Source organism: Physeter macrocephalus, chromosome 1, assembly GCF_002837175.3.
Source record: "Physeter macrocephalus isolate SW-GA chromosome 1, ASM283717v5, whole genome shotgun sequence".
In the NCBI taxonomy this organism is placed as follows: Eukaryota; Metazoa; Chordata; class Mammalia; order Artiodactyla; family Physeteridae; genus Physeter; species Physeter macrocephalus.
Genome location: NC_041214.2, coordinates 37,313,517 through 37,338,404, shown reverse-complemented (window position 1 = coordinate 37,338,404; position 24,888 = coordinate 37,313,517). Strand labels below are relative to the sequence as shown.

Here is a 24,888-nt window from a genome sequence, read left to right as displayed (position 1 = left end):
CGGTACGCGGGCCTCTCACTGTTGTGGCCTCTCCTGTTACGGAGCACAGGCGCTGGATGTGCAGGCTCAGCAGCCATGGCTCACAGGCCTATCCGCTCCGCGGCATGTGCGATCTTCCTGGACCGGGGCATGAACCCCTGTCCCCTGCATCGGCAGGCGGACTCACAACTACTGCGCCACCAGGGAAGCCCTTGTAGTAAGTGTTGAACGTAGGGATTATGAGTCTGCCAACTTTGTTCTTCTTTTTTAAAGATTGTTTTGCCTATTTTGAGCCCCTTGTATTTCCACATCAGTCGGCTTGTCCATTTCTATAAAAAAGGCAGTTGGAATTTTCATAAGCATTGCGCTGACTTGCCCTTTAAGAATGTAATGTTCTTACATAGGTACAAATATAAGAAGATCTTCTTGAACATTTGGGTATCATTTTATTTTTGGTAACTGTATAAAATGGCTTTAAAAGTTTGAGTTAGTAATATTTTATTCCTCCCTTCTTTGCCCTCTTCTCCAGAGAATAACTTACTTAGTGGTTGGTGGGTAGGGTTGGGGGGAGCTGTATCAATCATTCAATAAATGGTGGAGGGACAGTTAGCTAACTTCTGGTTAAAAAAAAAAAAGTAAAGCTGGAATGAGAAAGGCTTTTTATAAAAACTAAGTGTGAGATGAAACCCCAAAACCATAATGCAAAACATTGATCATATAAAATTTTAAAAAGAAAGAAAGAAAAGTAAGTAGCTAAACTGTAAACCAGTGATAAAAACACTTGAAACAAATGACAAAAGTCTACTTCCTACAGAATGCTTTTTATATGTGTAAGAAATAGCCAGTAACTTGTAGGGACAAATGGCCAAAGGACATGAACAAATGTTTCACTGAAAAAGGTTGCAGAAGGCCAAAAGATATGAAAAGGTCACCAACTTCAGTAATGAAGAAATGAGAATTAAAATAACATTTTCCACTCATCAGACTGGCAAAGATGAAAAAATGTGGTTATGCTTCATCTTGGCTAGGTTGCAGGGAAAATAGAAGTTCCTGACAGATATTGGGAGTTCATTTGACACAATTCCTTTGGAGAGCATCTTAGTGATAGCTATCAGAATAAAAAATAACACCCAACAATTCCACATTCAGGAATGTATCTTGTATCTGTACTTGAATAAGCATATAAAGAGATTTGTATAAAGATATAGTATATTTATAACATAAATATAATGGCAGTATTTATAATAGCAAAAATGGTAATAACCCAAATGTCTGTCATCAGGAGGACTAGTTAAACTGGGGCAGTACCATATAATGAAATGCTTTGTGAGCCATTAAACAAAAATGGGGCAGATCAGTATGTGTGGTGAAATAGAAAGAGGTCCAAGATGTACCAGTGAAAAAAGCAAGTTGTGGTTATGTGATTCCATTTGTAATTAAAACAAAACAAAACAAAACTTGTAACATGTTGGCATAGAAATGTCTGGCAGTATACACAGAGTTAACAGAGGTTACTTCTGGGCAGTAGGACTGGGGAGATGCACTTGTTATTTTAAACCCTTTCTTATTACTTGACTCTAAAAAACAATGAGCAGGTTTTTATTTTTTTAAAAAAATCATAAAAATGACTTAGTAATATAATTAAGAACTTATACTAGTTTAGGAGTAATATAATTAAGAACTTATACTAGTTTAGGTGTAAAAGATTTGTCCTTTTCTCTCAAGTTGATTATTTTGTGTGTGATCCCTGTTGGTCTGCAGAGGTAAATGGATTTTTTTTTTGGTGTGTGATTTGTATTGCTTTACTGAAAATGGATTAGAATTAGCTCTTGGATACAAATATTTAATAGCATTTAGAACCTACTGTATCATTCCCAAATATTCTAAGTATAGGAGAAAAATAGGATTTGCGATTGTGCTAGTTTTTATTTTGTCAAATGAGGAATATGTAAGTGTTGGTCTACATTGGAGCCTGATTGTGCCACTGTTCTTTGGGTCCATGTTCTGGAACTTAAAGTTCAGTGTGGAAGGTAGCCATTTCACAGTATCTTCCTTAACCGAGGTAGTAACCTCGGTTCATTGTCAGAAACCTTAGTACCACAGGCAATAGGAGGCAGTGGTATCTCCCTGCACTTTTCCAAATTGTCGAATTTTAGAGTTCGGGGGACCAACTGCCCACCCCATATAAAAATCACCAGTATTCTCTCCTAGAAAGTTTTTGGTGATTGGAAACTCTACACTTTTGTCTGTTGACACTAGTTCTTTCCTTAATCTCAGCAGAATGTGATATTTCATTTAACAGCCTTAAAATATTTGAAGGTGCCTGTCATATCCTTTATTTATTTAGAAACTTTTATTGAAGTCCAATTAATGGTCATGCACTGCACTTCATAATTCTCTTCTTTAGGCCAAATATTCCTAACTTATTCCACCAGTCTTCTTAAGACCTCACTTCCATAGTATGTCACCATAGTGTGCCACACTTTGGGGCAGACCCTAATGTTGCTCTATACTGAATATAGAATCCTCAGGGTGTGGTTGGATTGGATAGTACTCTGGGGCTGTTACTCCCTTGGCTTAAAAGTTGTACTTCTCATAATGCAGTTTAAGATGTTATTTACCTTTTCAGCAGTATAGAGCCTTAGCATCTGGTGCTCTAGTAGTTGGTTTTTGAGTTTTGGTTTTTACATTTATCTCTAATAAAGTATATATATGCTTTTGTAAATGTGAAGATAGTGGTATATGGTCTATACCCATTGGTTTAGCCTGATAAGCTTGTTTGAGTTATGAGGCAAGGTGGCTGCCCCTCTCTGGCTTCTGAGTTGATGTCATCTTGGATAGGCATGTTATTTAGGTATTTGAGTTATTGATAGAGTATTAAACGGATAGAGCCTAGTGGCACACCTAGTGGCACTGAGTTATTAATACTTTTGGCCCACCTAGCCAGAAATCTACCCAGGTTTAGCCCATGTGTTTTCTGTTTTTGGCACGTGACAGAATTTAAATCATGTTTTTTGGCATCAGGAGACTGTACAATCTTTTTTTTTTTTTTTTTTTTTTTTTTTTGTGGTACGCGGGCCACTCACCGTTGTGGCCTTTCCCGTTGAGGAGCACAGACTCCGGACGCGCAGGCTCAGCGGCTGTGGCTCACGGGCCTAGCCGCTCCGCAGCATGTGGTATCTTCCCGGACCGGGGCACGAACCCGTGTCCCCTGCATCGGCAGGTGGACTCTCAACCACTGCGCCACCAGGGAAGCCCTGTACAATCTTAGTATTCTACCCTTGTGAGAAATTCTCAGATACACACTGCTTTTAAATGGTCATTGTTTTCTCTTTTCCACAATTAAAAAAAAATTACCTCTGTATCTGTTCAAAATTTTTTTGGGTGTGTATTGGGAGGGGGAGGATGAGAAGCGTTTTTGCACCAAGGTTGTTTTTAGTTATAAAGAAGCTTTGTAGGCTTCCCTGGTGGCGCAGTGGTTGAGAGTCTGCCTGCCGATGCAGGGGACACGGGTTGGATCCTTGGTCTGGGAACCTCCCACATGCAGCAGAGCAACTAAGTCCCGTGCTCTACAACTACTGAGCCTGTGCTCTGGAGCCCGTGAGCCACAACTACTGAGCCCACGTGTTGCAACTACTGCAGCCTGCATGCCTAGAGCCTGTGCTCTGCGACAAGAGAAGCCACCACCGTGAGAAGCCTGTGCACTACAATGAAGAGTAGCCCCCACTCGCTGCAACTAGAGAAAGCCCGCGTGCAGCAATGAAGACCCAACACAGCCAAAAATAAATAAATAAAATAAATAAATTTATAAAAAGAAAATGTACAAGTCAATGGTTTTTGGTATTATTACATAACAAAATTTGCTATTTCAACCATTTTAAGTGTGCAATTCAGTGGCATTAAGTACATTCACAATGTTGTGCAGCCATCACCACTATTTCCAAAATTTTTTCATCACCCCAGCCTGAAACTCTGTACCCTTTAAATAGTAACTCCCTATTCCCCCCTCCTTCCAGCCATGGTAACCTCTACTTTTTGTCACTATGAATTTGTTTATTTTAGGTACATAATATAAGTGGAGTCATTTATTGTGACTGGCTTACCCCACTTAGCATAACATCCTCAGAGTTTTTCTGTATTGTAGCATAGTTCAGAACTTCCTTCCTTTTTAAGGCTGACTGATGAGGGACTTCTGTTATTTTCCTATTTGTTTTCTGTATGCCGTATAGCTTTTCTGTCCCTTATTTCCTGCACTACTGCCTGTGTTTAGTTGATTTTTTTGTAGTGAAACATTGAAATTCCTATCTTACTGACTTTTGTGTACATTTTTTAGCTATTTTCTTTGTGGTTATCATGAGCGTTACATAATTGTAAAGTTACAACACCGTAATTTGGATTTATACCAGTGTAATTTCAATAACATATACAAACTCTGCTCCTCTACATCTCCACCCTCACTCCTTTCAGTTGTTGATGTACCCAAATTACATTTTTATACACTGTGTGTCCAAAACCCTAATGAAAAAATACGTTAGTGTCTTAAATCATGTAGAAAACAAAATATGGAGTTACAAACCAAAGTTTCAACAATAGTAGGTTTTATAATTTTCTGTGTATTTACCTTTACTGAAATCTTTATTTCTTCATATGACTTAAGTTACTGTCAAGTGTCGTTTTATTTCAATCTGCAGGACTCTCTTTAGCATTTCTTGTAGGTCAAGTCTAGTGGTAATGAACTCCCTCAACTTTCGTTTATCTAGGAGTGTCTTAATTTCTTCCTCACTTTGAAGGACAGTTTTTCCAGATACAGGATTCTTAGTTTAGATTTTTTCTTTAACACTTTAAATACATCAGTCTGCCTTCTTCTGGTCTCCATAGTTTGTGATGAGAAATCTTTTTATATTATTAATGATCCCTTGTATATAATGAATCACTTCTGTCTTGCTGCTTTCAAGATTCTTAGTCTTATCTTTTGATTATTATGTGTCTTGGTGTGTGTCCCTTTGAGTTCATTCTGCTTGGAGGTTGTTGAGCTTCTTGGATGTTTATATTGATGTGTTTCATCAAATTTGGGAAGTTTTTGACCATTGTATCTTCAGATATTTTCTCTGCTCTTTCTCTCTGTCTTTTCCTTCTTATTGGTGTCCTACAGGTCCTTAATGCTCTGTTCACTTCGATCTTTTTTCTTTCTGTTCCTCAAATTCTAAATTTCCATTGTCATATCTTCAAGTTTGCTGGTTCCTTCTGCCAGTTCAAATCAGCTTTTGAGCCCCCTTAATGAATTTTAAATTTCAATTATTGTACTTTTGAGCTCCAGGATTACCTTTTGGTTTCTTTCTATGTTTTGTATCGCCTTACTCTTACTACTACTTGTTCTTTTTCTGTTATATATCTTCCAACTACTACTGTGATAACATTTATAAACTATTACACTGAATCAGGAATTTTAGACTTTTTAAACTCAAAGCTTCAAAATAATAAAAACACCATATTTCTTGTGGATCTTTTAAGGACAAATAATTCATCTTTTAACGTGAAAGTGCACTGCGAAAGTATCGTAACTGGAAATTTTCTTTATAATTTAGGGCTAAAGCCATTAGGTTTACAACTAAAAATTCATTCAAATTACTTTTTGAAGTTACTTTCTGCCTCTTTGGGTTCAGTTGTATCATTTTGGAGTGTCTTTGATTATACCTTAATAAAAGAATTGAAAATTGAAGCAAGGAATTAAAAACATACATGTGAATTACTGATGAAGTTATAAAAGGTTTATGCAAGGAGATGCTGAGGAACTTAAGAGAATTTAGATTCTTCTTTTATTTTTCACCTTTCTTCTCCAGGGCATATTTTTAACATGGGAACGTGAATTTCAATAGAAGGAAGCCCAGTTATTCATAAACAAATGTAAAAACCATCTAAATATTCTGCAGCTATTTATAATACGGGGCAAATAGAGCATTGACATTTAAGTGAAAGCAGTTAGATCACTGAATCTTCCTTTGACTCATTAGTTACTTTGGATGACAAGAGGGTTTCCCCCCAGTATAGATCAGGAAAGAGAAAGTTTAAGTATAAACTTAAAGGGATGAATTAATTCTTAAGTATAGGAGTGTCCAGTTTTGTTTAGGGACATAGTGTTAGTTGAAATGGTTAGGAAAGAAGTCTTAATTTTTCATTTGTCTTTTTTTTTTTTTTTTTTTGGTACGCGGGCCTCTCACTGTTGTGGCCTCTCCCATTGTGGAGCACAGGCTCCGGACGCGCAGGCTCAGCGGCCATGGCTCACGGGCCCAGCCGCTCCGCGGCATGTGGGATCCTCCCAGACCGGGGCACGAACCCGTGTCCTCTGCATCGGCAGGCGGACTCTCAACCACTGCACCACCAGGGAAGCCCCATTTGTCCTTTTAATAGTTACTGAGAACCAGGTATGTGCCAGGCATGGCCAACACTGGTTTGTGTGGCCTGCAGTTCTTGAAGCCATTGAATTTACATTGTAGTGGAGGGCTAAAGACATTTGGAGGAGCTCTGGTAGCTAAGTAGGATACTAGGGGATGAGTAATTTAGTTCAGTGTTGTGAGGAGTTGTCACAAAAAGTGTCATGGAATGAATGGGGTCTGAAGCTTAGTGGGGTGTCGAGCATGCAGGCTGGACCTGGTTCCTCTTGTCTGTAGTGATATGCTGCAGGCATTTCAGGCAGGGGGACTAAGTGGTAGACTTCTTGGCCTACGTAGGCCACTTGAAGAGGTGTGGGTTTGGACTTTTTATTTAGCCATCTCAGGCTTTCTGAGTCAGTCCAAATTCAGTTGTCACTAAATGTATCAGTTATATATCTTACTAATAGTAGAGGATACACCATTCTTGTATCCTCTGTTAGGCAGCATTATTAGGACATGTAAAGCAAACTTAATTGTGTCAAGCAATGAAATATTTAAGTATAGCTAATAGGATTCTTATGGTCTCCTATTGGGTCACATTCCTTTTAGAGATACTCATGGGTTGGGAGTGTTTAAAGTGAGGTAGGAACTATGATTTCCTTGGGGATTGGGCTTAGAATGTCATTGTTTAATGGAGTTAGTCAAAGCTTAGACTTGTATTATTATTTTTTGCTTTTCAAAACTACTGTACATTACTGCAGTACCAGTTTCTTTTGGCTTGGAAAGGAAACAGCTGATACCAGTGCAGAAATCAAGTTGTCTGGCTAATGAAGTGGGAGGCTGAATCTATGATGTCTTAGCTTTTCTGTGTAACTTGATCCCCCAGTTTTCTTTATCTTTTTATTATCCATATACAAAAGTGGTGTTTTCTTGCCTGCTCTTCTCGTTCATGTTGGGGATTGTTTTTTCAAAACATGGCTTTTGTTGGTGTGTACTGATTAGGAATTCATTCCCCTAATTGTGTTCTTGGAAGCAGCTACCGTCATGGTTAGCAGAAGCAAAGTATTGAGTAGTGGACTTTACATTTTTTTTTTTTTTTTTTGAGACAGCATATTAAAAATGTAAGCTCTTTTTTTGGTTTGGTTCATTTTATGTAAGACTTTAGTCTCTGTTGGATTACAGATGGTTTACAACAGTATTCAACAGACAACAGTTGGGAATGAATGCCAGAGTCTATTTCTGAATCTTGCTTAAAGAGTTCTGTGTGCTGACAGGGAGAGCAGCTCAGTGCTTTGTGACCACTTAGAGGGGTGGGATAAGGAGGGTGGGAGGGAGATGCAAGAGGGAGGGGATATGGGGATATATATATATGCATATAGCTGATTCACTTCATTATACAGCAGAAACTAACACAACACTGTAAACCATTTATACTCCAATAAAGATGTTAAAAATAAGCAAAACAGAACTTTTATGGCATAGAAAACAACTGCATATTTATAAGATGTGCATGCATTATTTTACTGATGAAATTTTTATTATGAGTTTGAAAAATATTTTTAAAAATAATGATCCAATGCTAAAACTTAAGAGAACTAAATAGCCTACCTAAGTGGTGAAAAAGCAGTGGAACGGGGAGTGTATCTACCTACACCTTCTGAAAGAGCTTTGAATCCTTTATCCTGTTTTTTGTTTTTTCCTTTTTGCTTCTTTTTTGAGAAGGGTTTGAGAATTAGATAACTGAGATGGAAACAGGCGAGTATATGGCTCTAAGGTGAATTAGTTCTGGTAGCAAGACAAAAGAAAGCTTGAGTCTTCTCACTTCGCTTTTGCTATCTAAAATCTATATATACCACATAGTTGGTTTTTTTTTTCTTGAATTCATGTTCCTTTTAATTTTTTAAAATTAATTTTTATTGGAGTATAGTTGCTTTTATACCACATAGTTTTGAAGGCAAGAAATTTTGATTATTAAATGGACAGGGCCAGAAAAATATTTCTGTGTATATTGAACCCAGTTTGAACTTATAAACAGTGAATTATTTTTATAGTTTCTCTCCTACAACAGGATAACTTTGTTATATAGAATAGTACAACATATTCATTGTTGTTTATTTGTATTATGATTATGTCAAATACTAAAGATACTAAAGAAAAAAGTTCTGTGTGCTGAAAACTAAAATGAAACACTTCTTTTATTTTACTTGGACAACTTAAAAAAAGTCTACTAAAACTTGGGATCAGATGGATGAAAGTTGGCAGGAGAATCTGTATGATTGATTTTTTTTTTAACGGTAACGTTGCAGGAAAAAAGCTACAAATATGCGTTATAAAGCACTTTAAGAAGCACTTTTGTTCAAAGAAGTGTACATTTTGGAGGTTTTTTTTAAGTTGGAGGTAATATGGCTAATATAGGTAAACTTGAAAAGGGTCAGTGATCCTGTTCTTTACTGCTGTGTGTCATTATGGGATAAGAAATATCTGTCAAAGAAAGGAGGGAAGAACCAAGAAGAATTCTGTCTTGTGGGTTAGAAGAATTGCCAGAGGGATGCCAGCATTAATACCAGAGTTAAACATTGACTAAATGGCTCAGAAAAAAGTACAGTTGCCACCATGTAAAACATTATTGAATGTGTAATGAACTAGATATATAGAAAGGGTGGTTGGTGGGATTGTAGCTGTCATATTCTTTACTATTTTTACATTTTTTATTTTAAGAAAGTATGTAGCAATCTGGTAACGATGAATTAGTAGATAAGCATGGCAATGAAAATGTCTCCCTTGGGAGAGGGAGAAAGTTGTAATATGTGGGGCAAAAACTGAGATTGAGTGGATAGATTTAAATTATCAATAAAACACTTAACTGGAAAGAATAGAACTAGGGGAGGAAATACCAGGACTTTGATGGAAACCACTGTTTCAGATTGTGCTTTCATTTTGAACAGCCTTCACCTTTTCATTTTGACTCAGGTCTTAGGAATGCATGAAGAACAAACCTTTACCTTTAGGCTCTTAAGTATTTGAGGATGTTACAGTGACCATGGTGTGTGTAGTCTGCATTGCAGGTTTCAGCTACAGGGAGTTGACCAAACCATCAACGTTCTCTGTTGCTTGCATACTTTTGTAGTAATGTGTGCCAGAGTAATAAACTAGATTCACTTGGTTAATTTGTAAATGTCATAATTAGATTCGAAGGGATGGTAACATCATTGGAATATTTTTATGTGCGAAGCATTTTTTAAATTGTGAAATATATTTAATATAAAGTTTGCTATTTTAACCATTTTTAAGTCTACAATTCAGTGGCATTAATTACATTCACAGCGTTTTACAGTCATCACCACTGCGTATTTCCAAAACTTTTTCCCTCACCTTAAACAGAAACTCTTATTACCTTAGTACCTATTAATTAATAACTTCCCATTTTCTCTTTTTTCCTACCCCTGGTTACCACTAATCTACTTTCTGCCTCTATGAATTTGCCTATTCTAGATGTTTCACGTAAGTGGACTCATACAGTATTTGTACTTTTGTTTCTGGCTTATTTCACTTAGCATATTTTCAAGGTTTATCCATGTTGTGTATGTATCAGAATTTCATTTCTTTTTGTGGCTGAATGGTAATCCATTGTATATATACACCTCATTTTGTTTATCTGTTTATCTGTGGATGGATACTTGGGTTGTTTCCACTTCTTGGCTGTTGTGAATAATATTGCATTAGACATTGGTCTACAAATATGAGTCTCTGTTTTTAATTATATATTGGGTTTATACCTGAGTAGAATTGCTGAGTCATATGATTTTTCTATGTTTAGCTTTTTGAGGAACCATCAAACTGTTTTCCACTGTAACTGCACCATTTTACAGTCCCATCAGCAATAAACAAGTTTCAGTTTCTCTGCATCCTCACCAGCACTTCTCATTTTCCTTTTTTTTTTAATTAAGAAAAAAATTCTGGCCACCATAGTATATATGAAGTAGTATGTCATTATGATTTTGATTTGCATTTCATTATGACTAATGATGTTGAACATCTTTTCATGTGCTTATTGGCCATTTATACATACACAAATGGAGAAATGTCTATTCAGGTCCTTTGACCATTTTCTAATTGGGTTTTTTGTATTTTTGTTGTTTAGTTTCAGGAGTTCTTTATATATTCTAGATATTAAACCCTTATTGATAAATAATCTGTAATAACTTCCCCTATTCTATAGGTTGTCTTTTCATTTTTTTGATAATGTCTTGATACACAAAAGTTTTAAAATTTGATGAAGTCCAGTTTATCTATTTTTACTCTTTTTGTTACTTGTGCCTTTGGTGTCTTATTTAAGAGTCCATTGTCAAGAATCCAAGGTCATGAAGATTGAACCTCTCTTTTCTTCTGAGAGTTTTATGGCTTTTAGTACTTATATTTAGGTAGCTGATCCATTTTGATCGAATATTTGTATATTGTGTGAGGTAGATCATTGAATTTTGTAATTATGACCAAGACATACTGTTTTTTTTTTCTTTAAAGATTCTGTATTGTTAAGTTTGGCAGTTACTTTCTAAGTTCTACCTTGTATAATATTTAGTCATTATACCCTTAGTTATTGAGTACCAGATAGTTCATGGATCTGGGCATTTTAGCTCTTAAAATATGTTCTTAATATTGAGTCTTCAAGAATGACTCAAAATATAAAGAAAGTAAGAGACAGGATTGATAAATTTTATTACATTAAAATGAAATTTTTTTTGCATGGTAAAAAACATATAGTGAAGACAGCTGATAGAGTAGAAGAAAATATCTGCAATATATCAAGATAAAGGGCAGAGATCTCTAATATATAAATAACTCTTAAAAATTGAGAGAATATACTACAGTAACCTGATAGAAAAATGATCAAAATACATTAAGGATAATTCCGCCCCCCCCAGCATATGAAAATGGCCCCTAACATATGAAATGATTTTAAATTCGTAATTAGAGAAATGCAAATTTAAGTGCACTGAGATACCATGTTTTAGCTGTCAGATTGACAAAAATCAAAGTATAACAGTCCATCCTATTGGCAGGGGTATGAGGAAACAGACACATATTGTACATTCCTGATAAGGCAAACTGGTACAACTCTTTTTGAGAATTTGGCAATATGCAACAAAGCCCTACATATGCATTTGCCTTTTGACCTATCAGTTTCAACTGTAGGAATTTTCCCTGAAGGTACAACTCCAAAGATATGAAATTCCATATGCAGGGTTATTTATGGGTCATTGTGTGCAATCTCCTTTCTAGGAGAGTGGCTGAATAAACTATGCTGTTTGTAGGGTGTGTGTGTGTGTGTGTGTGTGTGTGTGTGTGTGTGTGTGTGTAAAACAGAGTGGTATGCAGCTATAGGAAAAATGAGGAAGATATCTGAACTGAACTCTGACTGATAAATTTATCTCCAGGATATACTGTTAGGCGAAAAAGAGAATATCTATATAGGTTATGTTACTCTAAGCAAAAGAAGAGGAAATAAGAAAATAGACACACACATGCTCATTTGAACAGAAGGAAACATAGGAAAGATACACTAGAAACGAGATTGGTTACATAAAGAGGGTGGGGTACAGAGAGAGTGAAAGGATGGAGAGGGCTTGACACTTCTCTGATTTTACCTGTTTTGAGTAGTTTTAACTGTTAGAACTAAATTAATGTTTTATATACTCAAATAAACAAGATTAACAAGGATGGGGGAGAGGATGGGAAAAAATACGCCCCAAATCCCAAATGTAATAATACAAACAGAAACAAATGAACCTAACTATATTTCAAATGAATAACATAACCACACTGAAGGATGGGCATGGGAAGAACTAACCCAAGTAATTTAGGAGTACAGGGTTTTGACTATATAAGGCTGTTGACAAAAGAACTATAAACAAACTTGAGACTAAAGACAGAACTGTACACAAATACTGTACTCAAGTTAGATTTTTTTTTACAGTGATATGGTTAGAACTCCAAACCTACTCTGTGTATTCTAGATTAGAGCAAATAAATATATATAATGGTGATAATGAAAGTCAGGTTTTTCACTGTAAGAGAAAAGTCTTCCAGATAAGGAAAAGGAAAAGGCTGTAATGAACTTCTGTAGAGTTAGATTGGCATTGGCAGCTTCAGTATGGACTCATGGTTTTTAACATATTTACAGATAAATATAAAAGTAGATATAGGTATGTGTTTGTGCATATATGTATATATTCCTTAACTCAGCCTGTGGTGAAGGCCTTAAAGACATGACACTTCCGAATAATGTTTGTCAATGAAAGGAGCTAAGGCTTCCTGGAGAAGGGGCTGATTCTAATGTAGGGGCAAGGAGATGCAAAGATAAGCTTGAACATCTTTTGGTGCCAGAAAGTTAGGAAGTACTCAAAAATACCACAGACTAGGTGGCTTAACAGAAATTCATTTTCTCACAGTTCTAGAGACTGGAAGTCTAAAATCAAGGTGTTGGCAGGCTTGGTTTCTGGTGAGGCCTCCTGGTGGCAGGCAGCTGCCTTCTCACCTCGTGTGGCCCTTCCTCTGTGTGTGCCTGCTTCTGGTCTTCCTTTTCTTACAAAGACACCAGTCCTCTTGGATTAGGGCCCCATTCTTACCACTTTATTTAACCTTAATTACCTCTTTAAAGGCCCTGTCTCAAATATAGTCACATCGTTGGGGTTAGGGCTTCAACATATGAATTCTGGGGAGACAAATCTATAATAAATGTCAACTAAAAATTATCACAACCTAAAAGTTGAGAGTTATGTTTTATTCAGCGGGAATTTTTAGAACTTCAAGCCTGGGAGGCAGCATCTCAAATAACCCTGAGAGAACTGCTCCGAGGAGGCGGAGGGGGGAGCCAGGTTATATAGGAGTTTTGCAACAAAGGGCAGGTAGTCTGAACATCAAAAGATTATTGTTAACTAAAGAAAACCAGATATCCCCAATTAAGGAATTTAGCGCCTTTCTTTGTATGGGCAGATGTAAGAGTCTGGGCACACTGAAATCATTCCTTTGATACACACCTCAGCTATCTGGGGCCAGTATCCTGTGCTTTCATATCTGGAGTTTCCTCAGGGCTCACCAGCTCACCGTAGGCTGGTGGCTGCAATCAATGATGACTGTGAAATCCTGTTTACTGATATGGCAGACAGTATTCCATTTCTCACAAACATCATATGCCCCTTGATAATGTTGTTTTGAGGAGGATACAACATTACTTCTATGGTGTTTCCCTTTCCCCCAAAATGCATCACTTGCATCCATTTAGAAAAATCAAACCCAAGTTGTAGTTTGTAGAATATCACTATAGTACTCCCTGCTTGTACTTTTCCAAAGTGTCAAGGTCATGAAAGACAAAAAGAGTGAGGAACTGTTCCAGATTTAAGGAAAGAGATAAACAGTTAAATGCAACTGTGATCTTGGATTGATTTTTTTTCCCCCTAAGTTTATTTATTCGAATCAGGATTGAAATACAGCCCACACACCGTAATTGGGCCACAAATATCTCTTAGTCTAAAAATGTTCCTTCTTTTCTTTTCCTTGTAGTTTGTTTACAAAATCAGGTTGTTTGTTCTGTAGAATTTCCCACAGCCTGGAATTTGCTGAGTACATTCTTTTGAGGTAATTTAATGTGCTTCTCTATCTCCTGTATTTCTTGTAAATTGATGGGTGGGTTAAGAGCACTGACTGTGTGTTATCACTTCGGGAGTTTTTTAAAAAAGAACTATCACTGGTACCCACCCATCCTTGGGACCCACCATTCCTGTGGATTCTGATTTAATTGGTCTGGAGTTCTGGCTGTTGTAGGAATTTTTAAAAGCTCCCCAGGTGATTTTAACATACAGTTGGGGTTGAGAACCATTGTTCTAGACCTAGTTACCACTGGTCAGGGTGCAGCTTTAATTTTTTTGCCAAGAATACTTCTAGAATCTGTATGCTTGATAAACACCTCACTTATTAATAAGAGTTGCCCACTAGGAGACACTTGCCAGCTTCTCCTCTGCTCCATGCCAGCAGTCTGATCCTTGGAGAGCTTCATCAGGGACAGGCTGACTTTTCCTGCTTGCATGGCTGCTACATTTGCCAATAAAATACAGTGTCTGGCAATTGGAAACCTTAATCTCAACACTTTCAAAGGTGAAATACATGGACTTGCCTAGTCCTTGTAGAAGATAGTAGACTAAATTTGTGGATGATTACATACACTCTTTCTGATCAGTCCTGTCACCTTTTTGTACTTTCAGTGAAAGATCATTTAAGAGGCATAGGTGTGTCTCAGGATAACACTATTCTATTGCTGTGTAATTGTCCGTTAAGAAAAATCCCAGTATTTTCTTTTTTTCAAATAGTACTTCTCATGCTGGATATTGTTAAGAGCTTCACAGAGGGTACCAAGATGACCAAAACCATGTCATACTCATGTGAAGATCTAGAGTGGGGGCGAGACAGATGCATAAATGTTATATCACTAGTGTTAACCTTAGGGGAAGGGAACCACATGCTAGGCACCATGCTACACACTTTTATAAATGGTGTTTGTTTTAGCTCTTGTTGAAATGAAAATAGGTAATATTTTGATTTTCCACTGAGAAAAAAAGACATGGAGAAGTTAGTAACTTGTTCTGGGACACAGAGATGGCAAGACATAGAATTGGGATTATAAATTGGGATCTAGTCAAGTCTGACCTTGACCAGAGCAGTGGTCCCTGGACGAGCATCATCAACATTCCCTGAGAACGTGTTAGAAATGTAATTTCTGGACCTACCCAAGACCAGCTGATTCAGAAACTTGGGCTGGGGCCCAGTCACCTGTGTTTTAACAAGCCCTCCAGGTGATTCTGAGGTTCACTAGTAATCTTTCTGATTACTAGTGTCTTTCTGTTTACTTGCAAGTGAACCTTGGAAAATTTTTATTGTCAAGAGTTGACCTGAAACTAGTAAGTTTGAAAAATCACTATATTAGAGTGTTTCACCCCCTCTCCCAAGCCCCCCCCTTTAAAGCTGTAAACTCTTTGTTAAAATACTATTTTTCCCCCAAAGCTAAAACATAGAATACATAAAAACAAAACTATTGTTTGAAATTGGAGTGGGCATGGGACCTTGTCCTGTCTTCCCATTCTGAAGGGGATGTTTGGTTTGATACCTGCTGTACTCTACTGTTATCCGCCCCCCCATCCCCCCCGCCCGCCTGCTGAGTGTGGTATGGTGTGGATATAAACACTTACACAGGGTTACAGACAAATATTGGCTGCCTTGTTCTCAACCAGAAGGTCAGTTAAAGAAACTTGGAGTCATTTGGTCAATACCTTTGGGACCAAAATTCACTATTTCTAATGATAGTGTCAGGGGCCTTTCTTACAATTATGACTTGCAGGTACCAAAAGTGCAAATTCTCCCTTCTACCTGGAGTGTGTTTTATGCACGTAAGCTTCTCTGTGTTAGTAATTACAACCACATCTAGGTGGGATTGTTTAGTGTCATTCATTTTTGGCTTTAATCAACAAGCAGTTGAAGGTCTACTTGATTTCTGTAAATCACTGTGAACCTGCAGTTCTGGAACTGCTGTCCTCAGTGTTGTTGGAACTGCTTTGTCACTGTTGTTTTCTTCTGCCTGTGTATGCCTTCTTCACATTTTTATAATAGCATTGTATGGTTTGGCCTTTAGAGTTCCCAGGATAGCCCTGCTTTCCCGTGCTATAGTTATTAAACAACTGTGGAGAGGTGCCTGGTTCGCTCAAGTTCAGTGCCTGGCAGACTTGATTTTCTTGGGCGTTAGAGGTCTTTCTGATTACTTGCAAGTGAAACTTGGAAAACTTAATGTCAAAGAGTTGACCTGAAAACTTTTAATAAGTCTGTTTAATAACTCCCCAACTTTGCAGGGATGAAGTATTTTCAGTTTTCCCCCATGGCTTGACTTCTTTTGGGTAATTTGGTCTACCTTTGCTGATTTCTGCTCATGTGCTGAATGAAGTAACAGAATTTGTAAAACTAATTTTTCCCCAGGGATAGTGTATAAACTTCTGGTGGTAGCTCATTTTAGAAGGTATTTACGTTTTAAAAATAAAATATTATAATGTTCATATTTAATCTAACTGTGCCTTTCAGCCCCATTCTCTAGGCCAGTGATTATCAACATTGGCTGCACATTAGACCCGCCCTGGGGAGTTTTTAAAAATACATGTCTTGGCTTCACCCCAGACCTAATAATTCACGCTCTCTAGGATGGGGCCTGGACACTTGGATTAAAACAGAAACAGAAGACCCCTGTCTTAGTCTGCTCTGACTGCTATCATAGACTGGGTGGCTTAAACAACAGACATTTATTGCTCATTGTTCTGGAGTCTGGGGAGTCGAAGATCAGGGTGCTGGTGAGGGTCCTCTCCTGGCTTGCAGCTGGTCATCTTTTTGTTGTGTCCTCACATGGTGGGAGCGGGGCAGGGTGGGGGTCGGGGGGAGAGCCTGCCTGCCTTCCCCGCTCGTGCACATGCAGGCTCTCTCTGGTGTTTGTTTTAAGGGCCCTGATCCTCTCATGAGGGTTCCACCCTTATAACCTAATTACCTCCCAGAGGCCCCATGTCTGAATACCATTACATTGGGGGGTTAGGATTTCAATTTACGAATAGAGAGGAACACAGTTCAGTCTGTAGCAACCCCCATGTAATTCTGATTTGTATCAGAATTGGAAACTAATGGATAACGGTGCTTAGACTCAAAAATATGAGTGAAACACCTTGGAATCCTGGTAAAATGGAAATATGCGTTCAGTAGGTCTGTTATGGGGCCTATGTATATAGGACCCATATTTGACTGAACTATAACATCCTAAAGATCTGAAAGTTTCTGCAGTTTTTAAATGCATCCAATTAAAAACTTATAGCTTGTCTTACTGTCTGGGTAGATCTGAGTCATTTAGTAGAGGTAGAGGTACATAATAAAACAGTTCTTTCATTTTAGCCAGATTGGCTTACTTACATACAAATTAAATTTCTATTGCTGTGACTTTTAGTAGTGTTCATCTCTTGTTTGGAATACTTCCTTGGCATATCTTAGCTATTCTCTGCTGTCCGTTCTTCATGGCTTAGCTCAGGGAAGTTTTCCCTGAAACCTGAATCTGTGGACAGTGAACTTCTAAATAACTTGTGAAAGACATATTATCTCTTAAAATGGTTTATTTCAGGTGGTTAAGATGGTTAACCTTCAATTTCTGTGAACTTACTTGTATTTTATAAGTCTCAAAATTGAAGCATTACTAAATCACTCAAAGATTGTTTTTAAGCTGAAATGTTTGCATAATAGCATAATAATACGTAATAGCTGCCAAACTTTTCCATAGTGGTTGCACCTTTTAACAGTTCACCAACAGCATATGAGGGTTCCAGTTTCTCTGCATTCTCTCCAACACTTCTTATTGGCAGTCTTTTTAAGTTTAGCCATCCTAGTGGCTGTGAAGTATTATCTCATTGTGGTTTTAATATGTATTTGCCTCATGACTAATGATGTTGAGGAGCTTCTCTTGTGCTTATTGCTCATTTGTATATCTTCTTTGTAGGAATATATGTTCAAATCTTTTACTCATTTTTAATTGGGTTATTGGTCCTTTATTCTTTTATTGTTGAATTGTAAGAGTTTATATATTGTAGATATAAGCCCCTTATCAGATAAATGACTTGCAGATATTTTTTCCCATTCTGTGGGTTATCTTTTTAACTTTCTTGATGGTGTCCTTTGCAGCACAAAATTTTAAAATTTTGATCATGTGCAATCTTTTTCTTTTGTTTCTTATACTTTTGGCATTATGTCTAGGATGCCATGGTCAAGAAGATTTAAGCCCATGTCTTCTAAGAGTTTTATAGTTTCAGCTCTTACATTTAGGTCTTTGATCCATTTTGAATTAATTTTTATATATGGTGTGAGGGAGGGGTATAGCTTTAATCTTTTTTGTGTGGTTATCCAGTTGTCCCAGCACCATTTGTTGAAAAGAGTCTCCAAGTATTCTTTACCAGGGTGAATAGTGTTACTATTTAGCATATAAGACAAGCTAGAAATCTAGTTCATCATCATGTCCTGTCATTTTTACCTCTACTTCTACTATTTCTGCACCTCATCACCCTGTCCAAGCTACATTTAGCTGTTGTTTAGACTTATGTAATGGGTTCCAGACTGGTCGTATTCTCACCACTCTTACTCTCCACTCCTTTTATTTTCCAACTTGTAGCCTTTATTTATTATTATGATTTTTCAGACCACAGTTCAGGGTCTTCCTTTTGCTCTTAAGATCAATATAGAAATTCTACAGTATGGCCCATAGGACCCTGTAGGATCCCCACCCACTTCTTTAGCCTGTTTTTGCTTTGTATGTTGTCTTGATTTCTTCCATCCAGATACTTCTCAGAGGAGTGTTTCAATATGCTCCCTCCACCATAGCTACCAACGTGCCTGCATCCTACTTGTGTTACTCTGCCTTCCCATCTGTAACTGAATGAACTGTCCATCCATTTATCTAAGGCCAGCCCTAGTCGAAATTGGCCAGATTCCACCCCTCTCATTTAGTCCAGAACATCGCTTTATCAGTTGGTCTGTCTCTCTTTTGTGTTGTCAGTTATCATTCTAATCAACATACAAACATGATGTTATTTCTTCCATCTTAAAAAAAAAAAACCCAGCTCTTGACTCTACATTTCATTCTGTCTATGATCCCATTTCCCTGTTCCTCTTTTGCATCAGAATGGGAATTACTTCTACTTGGCTGTCTCTTCTCTCCTGCTGTTTCCACTGAACCCACTCCTGATTTTTGGGTCCCACTGTACTACACTGAACTCATTTATTTATCTCCTTGTCACCAAGTCGTGTGGTCAGTTCTCAGTTCTTATCTTAATTTTTCAGTAACATTTGGCCCAGCCCATTACAGTGTCCTTGAAATACTTGCTTCTCTCTTGGTTCTCCTTTTACCTCACTGGTTGCTCCTTCTTGGTCTTTTCTCTTGGTCACTGCTCATCTTGGATTTCTGTCTGTTGGGAGGATGCCCTAGGGTCAGCCTGCAGATCTCTTCCCTTTCTTCTGTGCTGGTGTGTATGTTTATCCTCAGATTTAATACCATTTATATGCTCATGACGACATGTGCTTGCTTCAGCCTGGACCTCTCCTAGGTGCACACGTACCCACCTTCCTCCTAGACATTTCTACCTAGATGTCTAACAGCTGGTTCCCTTGCTTCTTTCAGGTCTCTGCCCAAATGTCACCTTACTGGAGGTGCCCACCAGCCCCCACTATATAAAATGAAGTAACTCCTCCCTTGCTTATCCTTCTTTTCTTAATTGTTTTCTAGAACATTTATCGTGTATTATTTATGGTCTTTTGCTTCCTATTGGTATGTAGCTTCATGAGGATAGAGTTCTTACCTGTTTGGTCACTTTTGTGTCCCCAGTACCAAGAATAATTAGCATTGATTATGTGTCAAAGGACTGAGTGAGTGAGTGGATGAATGCTGGCCATCTTTAGTGCTTCACTCTTGCCGTGCTCCCCCTTCCTCACACGTTCAGTTCCTTCTGTTCTTCCGTCCCCTCCCTCAGGCAGCTTCTTGCCTCTCACTTCCATAAGCATCACTTCCTCATCAGACCTTTCCTGTCCTGATTGTAGTCTCTGATTGCAAGTTCCCTTAGCCCTGGGCTCCTTCATAGTAGTGATCATGTCAGTTTCCATTCATTTGTGCTGTTCTTTGTTAATACCTGTCTTCTGTTTCCCTCCAGTTGCCTCCCCCTTATTTTGCTCTCTGTTAAATTCTAAGGGCCTAGCACAGAGTCAGATTCTCAATAAATGGCAGGTGTTTGTTAAAAGAGTAAATGAATGAACAAATTAAAATATGATTTATATAACTAACAACCCATCTGAGTTGGTAAATCTCTGTAACATTTGCTTAAAAAGAAAATAGGATTAAAATTTAATGATTTCATAATTTTACGTTGATATAGAGTCTAATAAGCATAAATACAGTTAACATCACTGCCTTTGGCCAAGAATTTACTGGGCTGTGGCCTCCTTCTGTTGTGGAAACCGGTCCTTATCGTGGATGGCCATCCAGCCTCTGCCACCACCCACAGCATCTGGCACTCTTCATTCTAAGTCCTGAAGTTGCTGCTGTAAACTCACCCTTTGTGTTTGGGGTTGCCCTCTTGCCCTTCATATATGTAGAGAGTTATCTTATCCTTTATTAAATGAAATATAGTCTCACTTCCTTCTGTTGAGATTTCTGAGCTCTTTTGGGCCCATGTAATGCTCCTGAGGGATTTTATGTAAAGTGTGTTCCAACATAAACCCTATTTATGTACCAACTACCAAAGGATAACTTTTAAAAAAGACTTTTGTGAGTAAGGCTCTTGTACCGGAGGTGGCAGTTTCCAATATATTAATGATATGTTTAATAGAAGTATGTCTAATAGAAGAATTACTGCAAATCTAGCTTTACTAACCTTAATAATTTATTGAGCTCATTATATTGTTGAGTATGTTCGTATAAATATTAAATAGTTTTGGGAGAAAATATCTATTTCAGTGTTTATTACTAGTGGGTCAAATGCTGTATTAATGGATGTAATCCTCAAACAACTTTAGGCACTCTCCTCATATTATATATGAAGAAACTGATGTACGTGACTCTTAGAAATAAAAGATTTTCTTGATCTCATTGTCACTGCAGGCAGTGTAAACATATTTGACCCTTCTTAATGATCTCAGAAGATAAAATAACCATGTCAAGAAAGGTAATCTGTTTCCAATTTCCTCAGAATTTTGGGTCACTAGTATCTTCTCATTAAAAGAAAAATACGTTATGCTCTTTTCTTTAAAATACTTAAATATTTAACAATGCCTTTGTAATAGATGAAATTAGAAAATGTGTATATGATTGTTCCAGAACTTAGATGCATTGGGAAATACTTTTTTTTTTCCATAGCTATTTACTGTTTTTTTGGAGTTTTTTTTTTTTTTTTAAATGATACAGGTCTCTACAATAATACTTTAATAATAATAGAAACTTAAATTATTATTTTTTGACCTTATTTGTTGTCTTAAAGAAGTGCTGCCTCAGAAACAATTTTTAGGGAAATATTTTATCCTAAATATGTTGATTATCCAAGGCTGAAAACATTTCACCTGAAAGCTTAAAGATTTGTATCTTGGCAATAAGACGATCACTTCACTTTCAGTATTGTTTAAATCAGTAACAATGCCTTTGTAATAGATGAAATTAGAAAATGTGTATATGATTGTTCCAGAACTTAGATGCATTGGGAAATACTTTTTTTTTTCCATAGCTATTTACTGTTTTTTTGGAGTTTTTTTTTTTTTTTTAAATGATACAGGTCTCTACAATAATACTTTAATAATAATAGAAACTTAAATTATTATTTTTTGACCTTATTTGTTGTCTTAAAGAAGTGCTGCCTCAGAAACAATTTTTAGGGAAATATTTTATCCTAAATATGTTGATTATCCAAGGTTGAAAACATTTCACCTGAAAGCTTAAAGATTTGTATCTTGGCAATAAGATGATCACTTCACTTTCAGTATTGTTTAAATCAGTGGATGTGTGGCAGCTGAAATGTTTTCTTCTCTAAGGTTTCAGCGTGGAGCTTTTGTCTCCCTTTCTCATACTTTTTCAAAACTTTTTGTCTATAAAGATTCAAGTCTGGATTGGGGATTTATTTCTAGAAGTGTGTTAAACACTTTTCTCTAGATATTTGCTTATGAAGCTGCATCAAGTAGGTGCCATGGTTACCATCATCTCTGTGACTCACTCTGCCTGTTCACAGCCCCTTCACTCACCTGTGTGTCCTCTGCTTGTCTGGTTTCTCTGCTTTCTGTTTCCCCTTGTTTGAGAATGGGTTTGTAAGTCTGATGTTCTGTCATGGTGCTTCAGTAGAGTAGCCTGGTGTCCTTTCTGGATAGTTAAGAAATGAGCTGGTCAACAAGAGTAGTTAAAATGGAGCAAGCTTAGCTGTTCCTTGTCCCTTGTGTTAAACATAATGAGTTTAGAGGATTATGAGTCCATGTAATCATTGGGATCTGCTAGACAGGACATCTGTTTTACTTTTTACTCATCACACTTGTGTAGAAATAGCATCTTTTTTTTATGTGAAAATTATTTTGTGTTCTAGCTAGCACTGGTGACTTAATTTTTGAAATGTGCTTTCTGGAATAACACATGGTTAGTATAAAATTATCTTAATAGGACTGGATACTCATTATTAGATTTGTTTTCTGACTGTGAAAAAAGGTTTCTGGGAACGTTTGAATTTTCATTTATTCTAGACCGCATTAGAATTGTTTAGTATATTCAAATATTTTTCCTTTGGTTTTATTTCCTAGGTTGCACGTTTTCAAAAAATTCCTAATGCTGAAAATGAGACAATGATTCCTGTATTGACATCAAAAAAAGCAAGTGAATTACCAGTCAGTGAAGTTGCAAGCATTCTCCAAGTAAGTGCTTGGTGGGGAGGAAGGGAGTAGATAGTAGAATGAGTCACTTAGACTCTGTAGATAAGTGCTATCTGGTAGAATTTTCTGTGATCACAGAAATATTCTGTTCTTCACTGTCCAGTGCAGTAGCCACTAGTTAAACATGACAATTGAGGATTTAAAGTACAGATAGTTTAGGGGAGGAACTGAAATTAATTTAATTTAGTTTTTATTCATTGAAATTTAAATAGGTGCATGAGGCTAGTGGTTACTTGATTGGACGGTGCTGCTCTAGATCATTAGTATTGCTAGGGACTATTTGTGCTGTGTGAGGATTAGTTGGATTAGGAAAATAATTTAATTATTAACATAAGTAGAGTTAGGAGTTTATCTTTTTTTAATGTGTTTTCTAATGTAAAAGCTAAGTACAAGTTCAGAACTGCAAATAGACTTTGCTTATGTAATTTAATCTCTTCCTAGTTTTAAAAAGCACAATCTAATGAAACATGAGGAAAAGAATATTTAAAATTCTCCCTTCAGAATTCACATATTTTAACAATGGCATTAAAAACATCGGGTATCCTTTTTTTGAGGTTTTTTTTGGGGGGCGAGTTGTATTTATACTCTGTTTTAAAACCACTTACTCTAAATATATTTGTGTTGCAAGACTCTATTAGTGAACTCTATTATAAAGCTTTTGGCCAGAGAAACTTAATTATTTTAGAGATGCAAGTAATTTATTCTTGAATGATAGTTAAAATAATAAATCATGAGAGGCAGTGACTGAAGAATGTAGGTGGTGTTCATAGGGCATAAAATGTCCCAAGAACCAGTTCATGTTAACTTCATTATTTTGAGTAATTTAGGAACCACAGATTTTCTGCTTGGAATAAATATACAGTCCAAGAACAAAAGGTAACACCAATCTCAGAATTTTGATAGGCTCAGAGAACAAGAAAGATGCATGATCTTTTGGAGAAACTAATTTTAGAAAACAACAAGACAACAGTGAAAATGAAGAAAACTAGTTAAAATGTACTGTTATTTTGCTTTCTGTACATCCTGACTGGTTTGTGTTATTTCTCTTTCTCCAAAGAAAATCATAATTTTTTTGTTTATTAAACTCTATCTTGTTGCTTACATTAAAAATTTTTTATTGAGGTATAATTTATATAAAATACAGTGTACTCATATTAAATGTACAGTTTGCGTTTTGACAGATGTAACCATCACCACAATTAAGATGTAGAAAATTTTTATCACTCCGAAAAGCTTCCACATGTTTTTTGCAGCTAATCCCTCCCAGTGCTCTGGCCCCAGGCAACCAGTGATATGCTTTCTGTCCCCATAGATTAGTTTTGACTGTCATAGAAGTTCCTGTAAGTGTGATCATATGTATGTACTTTTTTTGTGTTTTCTTTTTTTTTCTCTGCTAATATTCTCAATGACTTTTATGGGTAAAATCTCATAGGCTGATCTTCAGAATGGTCTAAACAAATGTGAAGTAAGTCATCGGAGAGCCTTCCATGGCTGGAATGAGTTTGATATCAGTGAAGATGAGCCACTATGGAAGAAGTATATTTCTCAGGTGAGATATTTTTATTTTCTCTTGCTGTGTAACTTACATGTATTTTTGTAAATGTAGTTGTTTACTTTTGTGAAGTTATTTATGGAGAAAGGAAATAATTTTTTAAAATGTATTTTACCTAAATTTTTTCATTTGTTAGAGTTTATTGTTACATTGGAATTTCTATGATTTTAGTGTGCACATCTTTAAGGACATATTACCTGGAGGTGATAGTATTAACAGTAGTTTCCTTTGCAGGTGTCTTAACTTAAATATTTTTTATTATAGAAATGCTAATTTTTTTAAAAGTAATATGGCTAGCTTAGAAAATTAGTAAAAGTTAGGTCATTTGACTGCCTGGGTACAAGTTCCACCTTTATTTCTTACTAGCTGTGTGCTCTTTATTATCCTCTGAGCCTTATCTATAAAATGGGGATAATAATCTTAGGAGATAGTAAGCTATCAATAGATGATAGCTATTTTTAATTATATTTTATTAATGTC

At 36.7% G+C, this 24,888-nt stretch overlaps 2 protein-coding genes across 7 annotated transcripts in view; one reads left to right on the top strand and one right to left on the bottom strand.

The window, feature by feature from the left end:
* Positions 1–24,888, top strand: part of ATP2C1 (ATPase secretory pathway Ca2+ transporting 1) — a 120,090-nt gene that overhangs the window by 32,049 nt on the left and 63,153 nt on the right. For 5 of the 6 annotated variants that reach the window (XM_055090043.1, XM_007119865.4, XM_028489881.2 and 2 more), the window contains 2 exons: positions 22,728–22,838; positions 24,289–24,405. In XM_055090043.1, the coding sequence (XP_054946018.1) occupies positions 22,728–22,838; positions 24,289–24,405 (228 nt within the window). Of the gene's footprint in view, positions 1–21,094; positions 21,122–22,727; positions 22,839–24,288; positions 24,406–24,888 lie in introns of those variants that run through there. The other variant, XM_055090066.1, reaches the window with a different exon arrangement.
* Positions 22,213–24,888, bottom strand: part of ASTE1 (asteroid homolog 1) — a 102,814-nt gene continuing 100,138 nt past the window's right edge. The window contains exon 6 of the mRNA XM_055090352.1: positions 22,213–22,299. Coding sequence (XP_054946327.1) covers positions 22,275–22,299 — 25 coding nt within the window. The 3' untranslated portion in view covers positions 22,213–22,274. The remainder of the gene's footprint in view (positions 22,300–24,888) is intronic.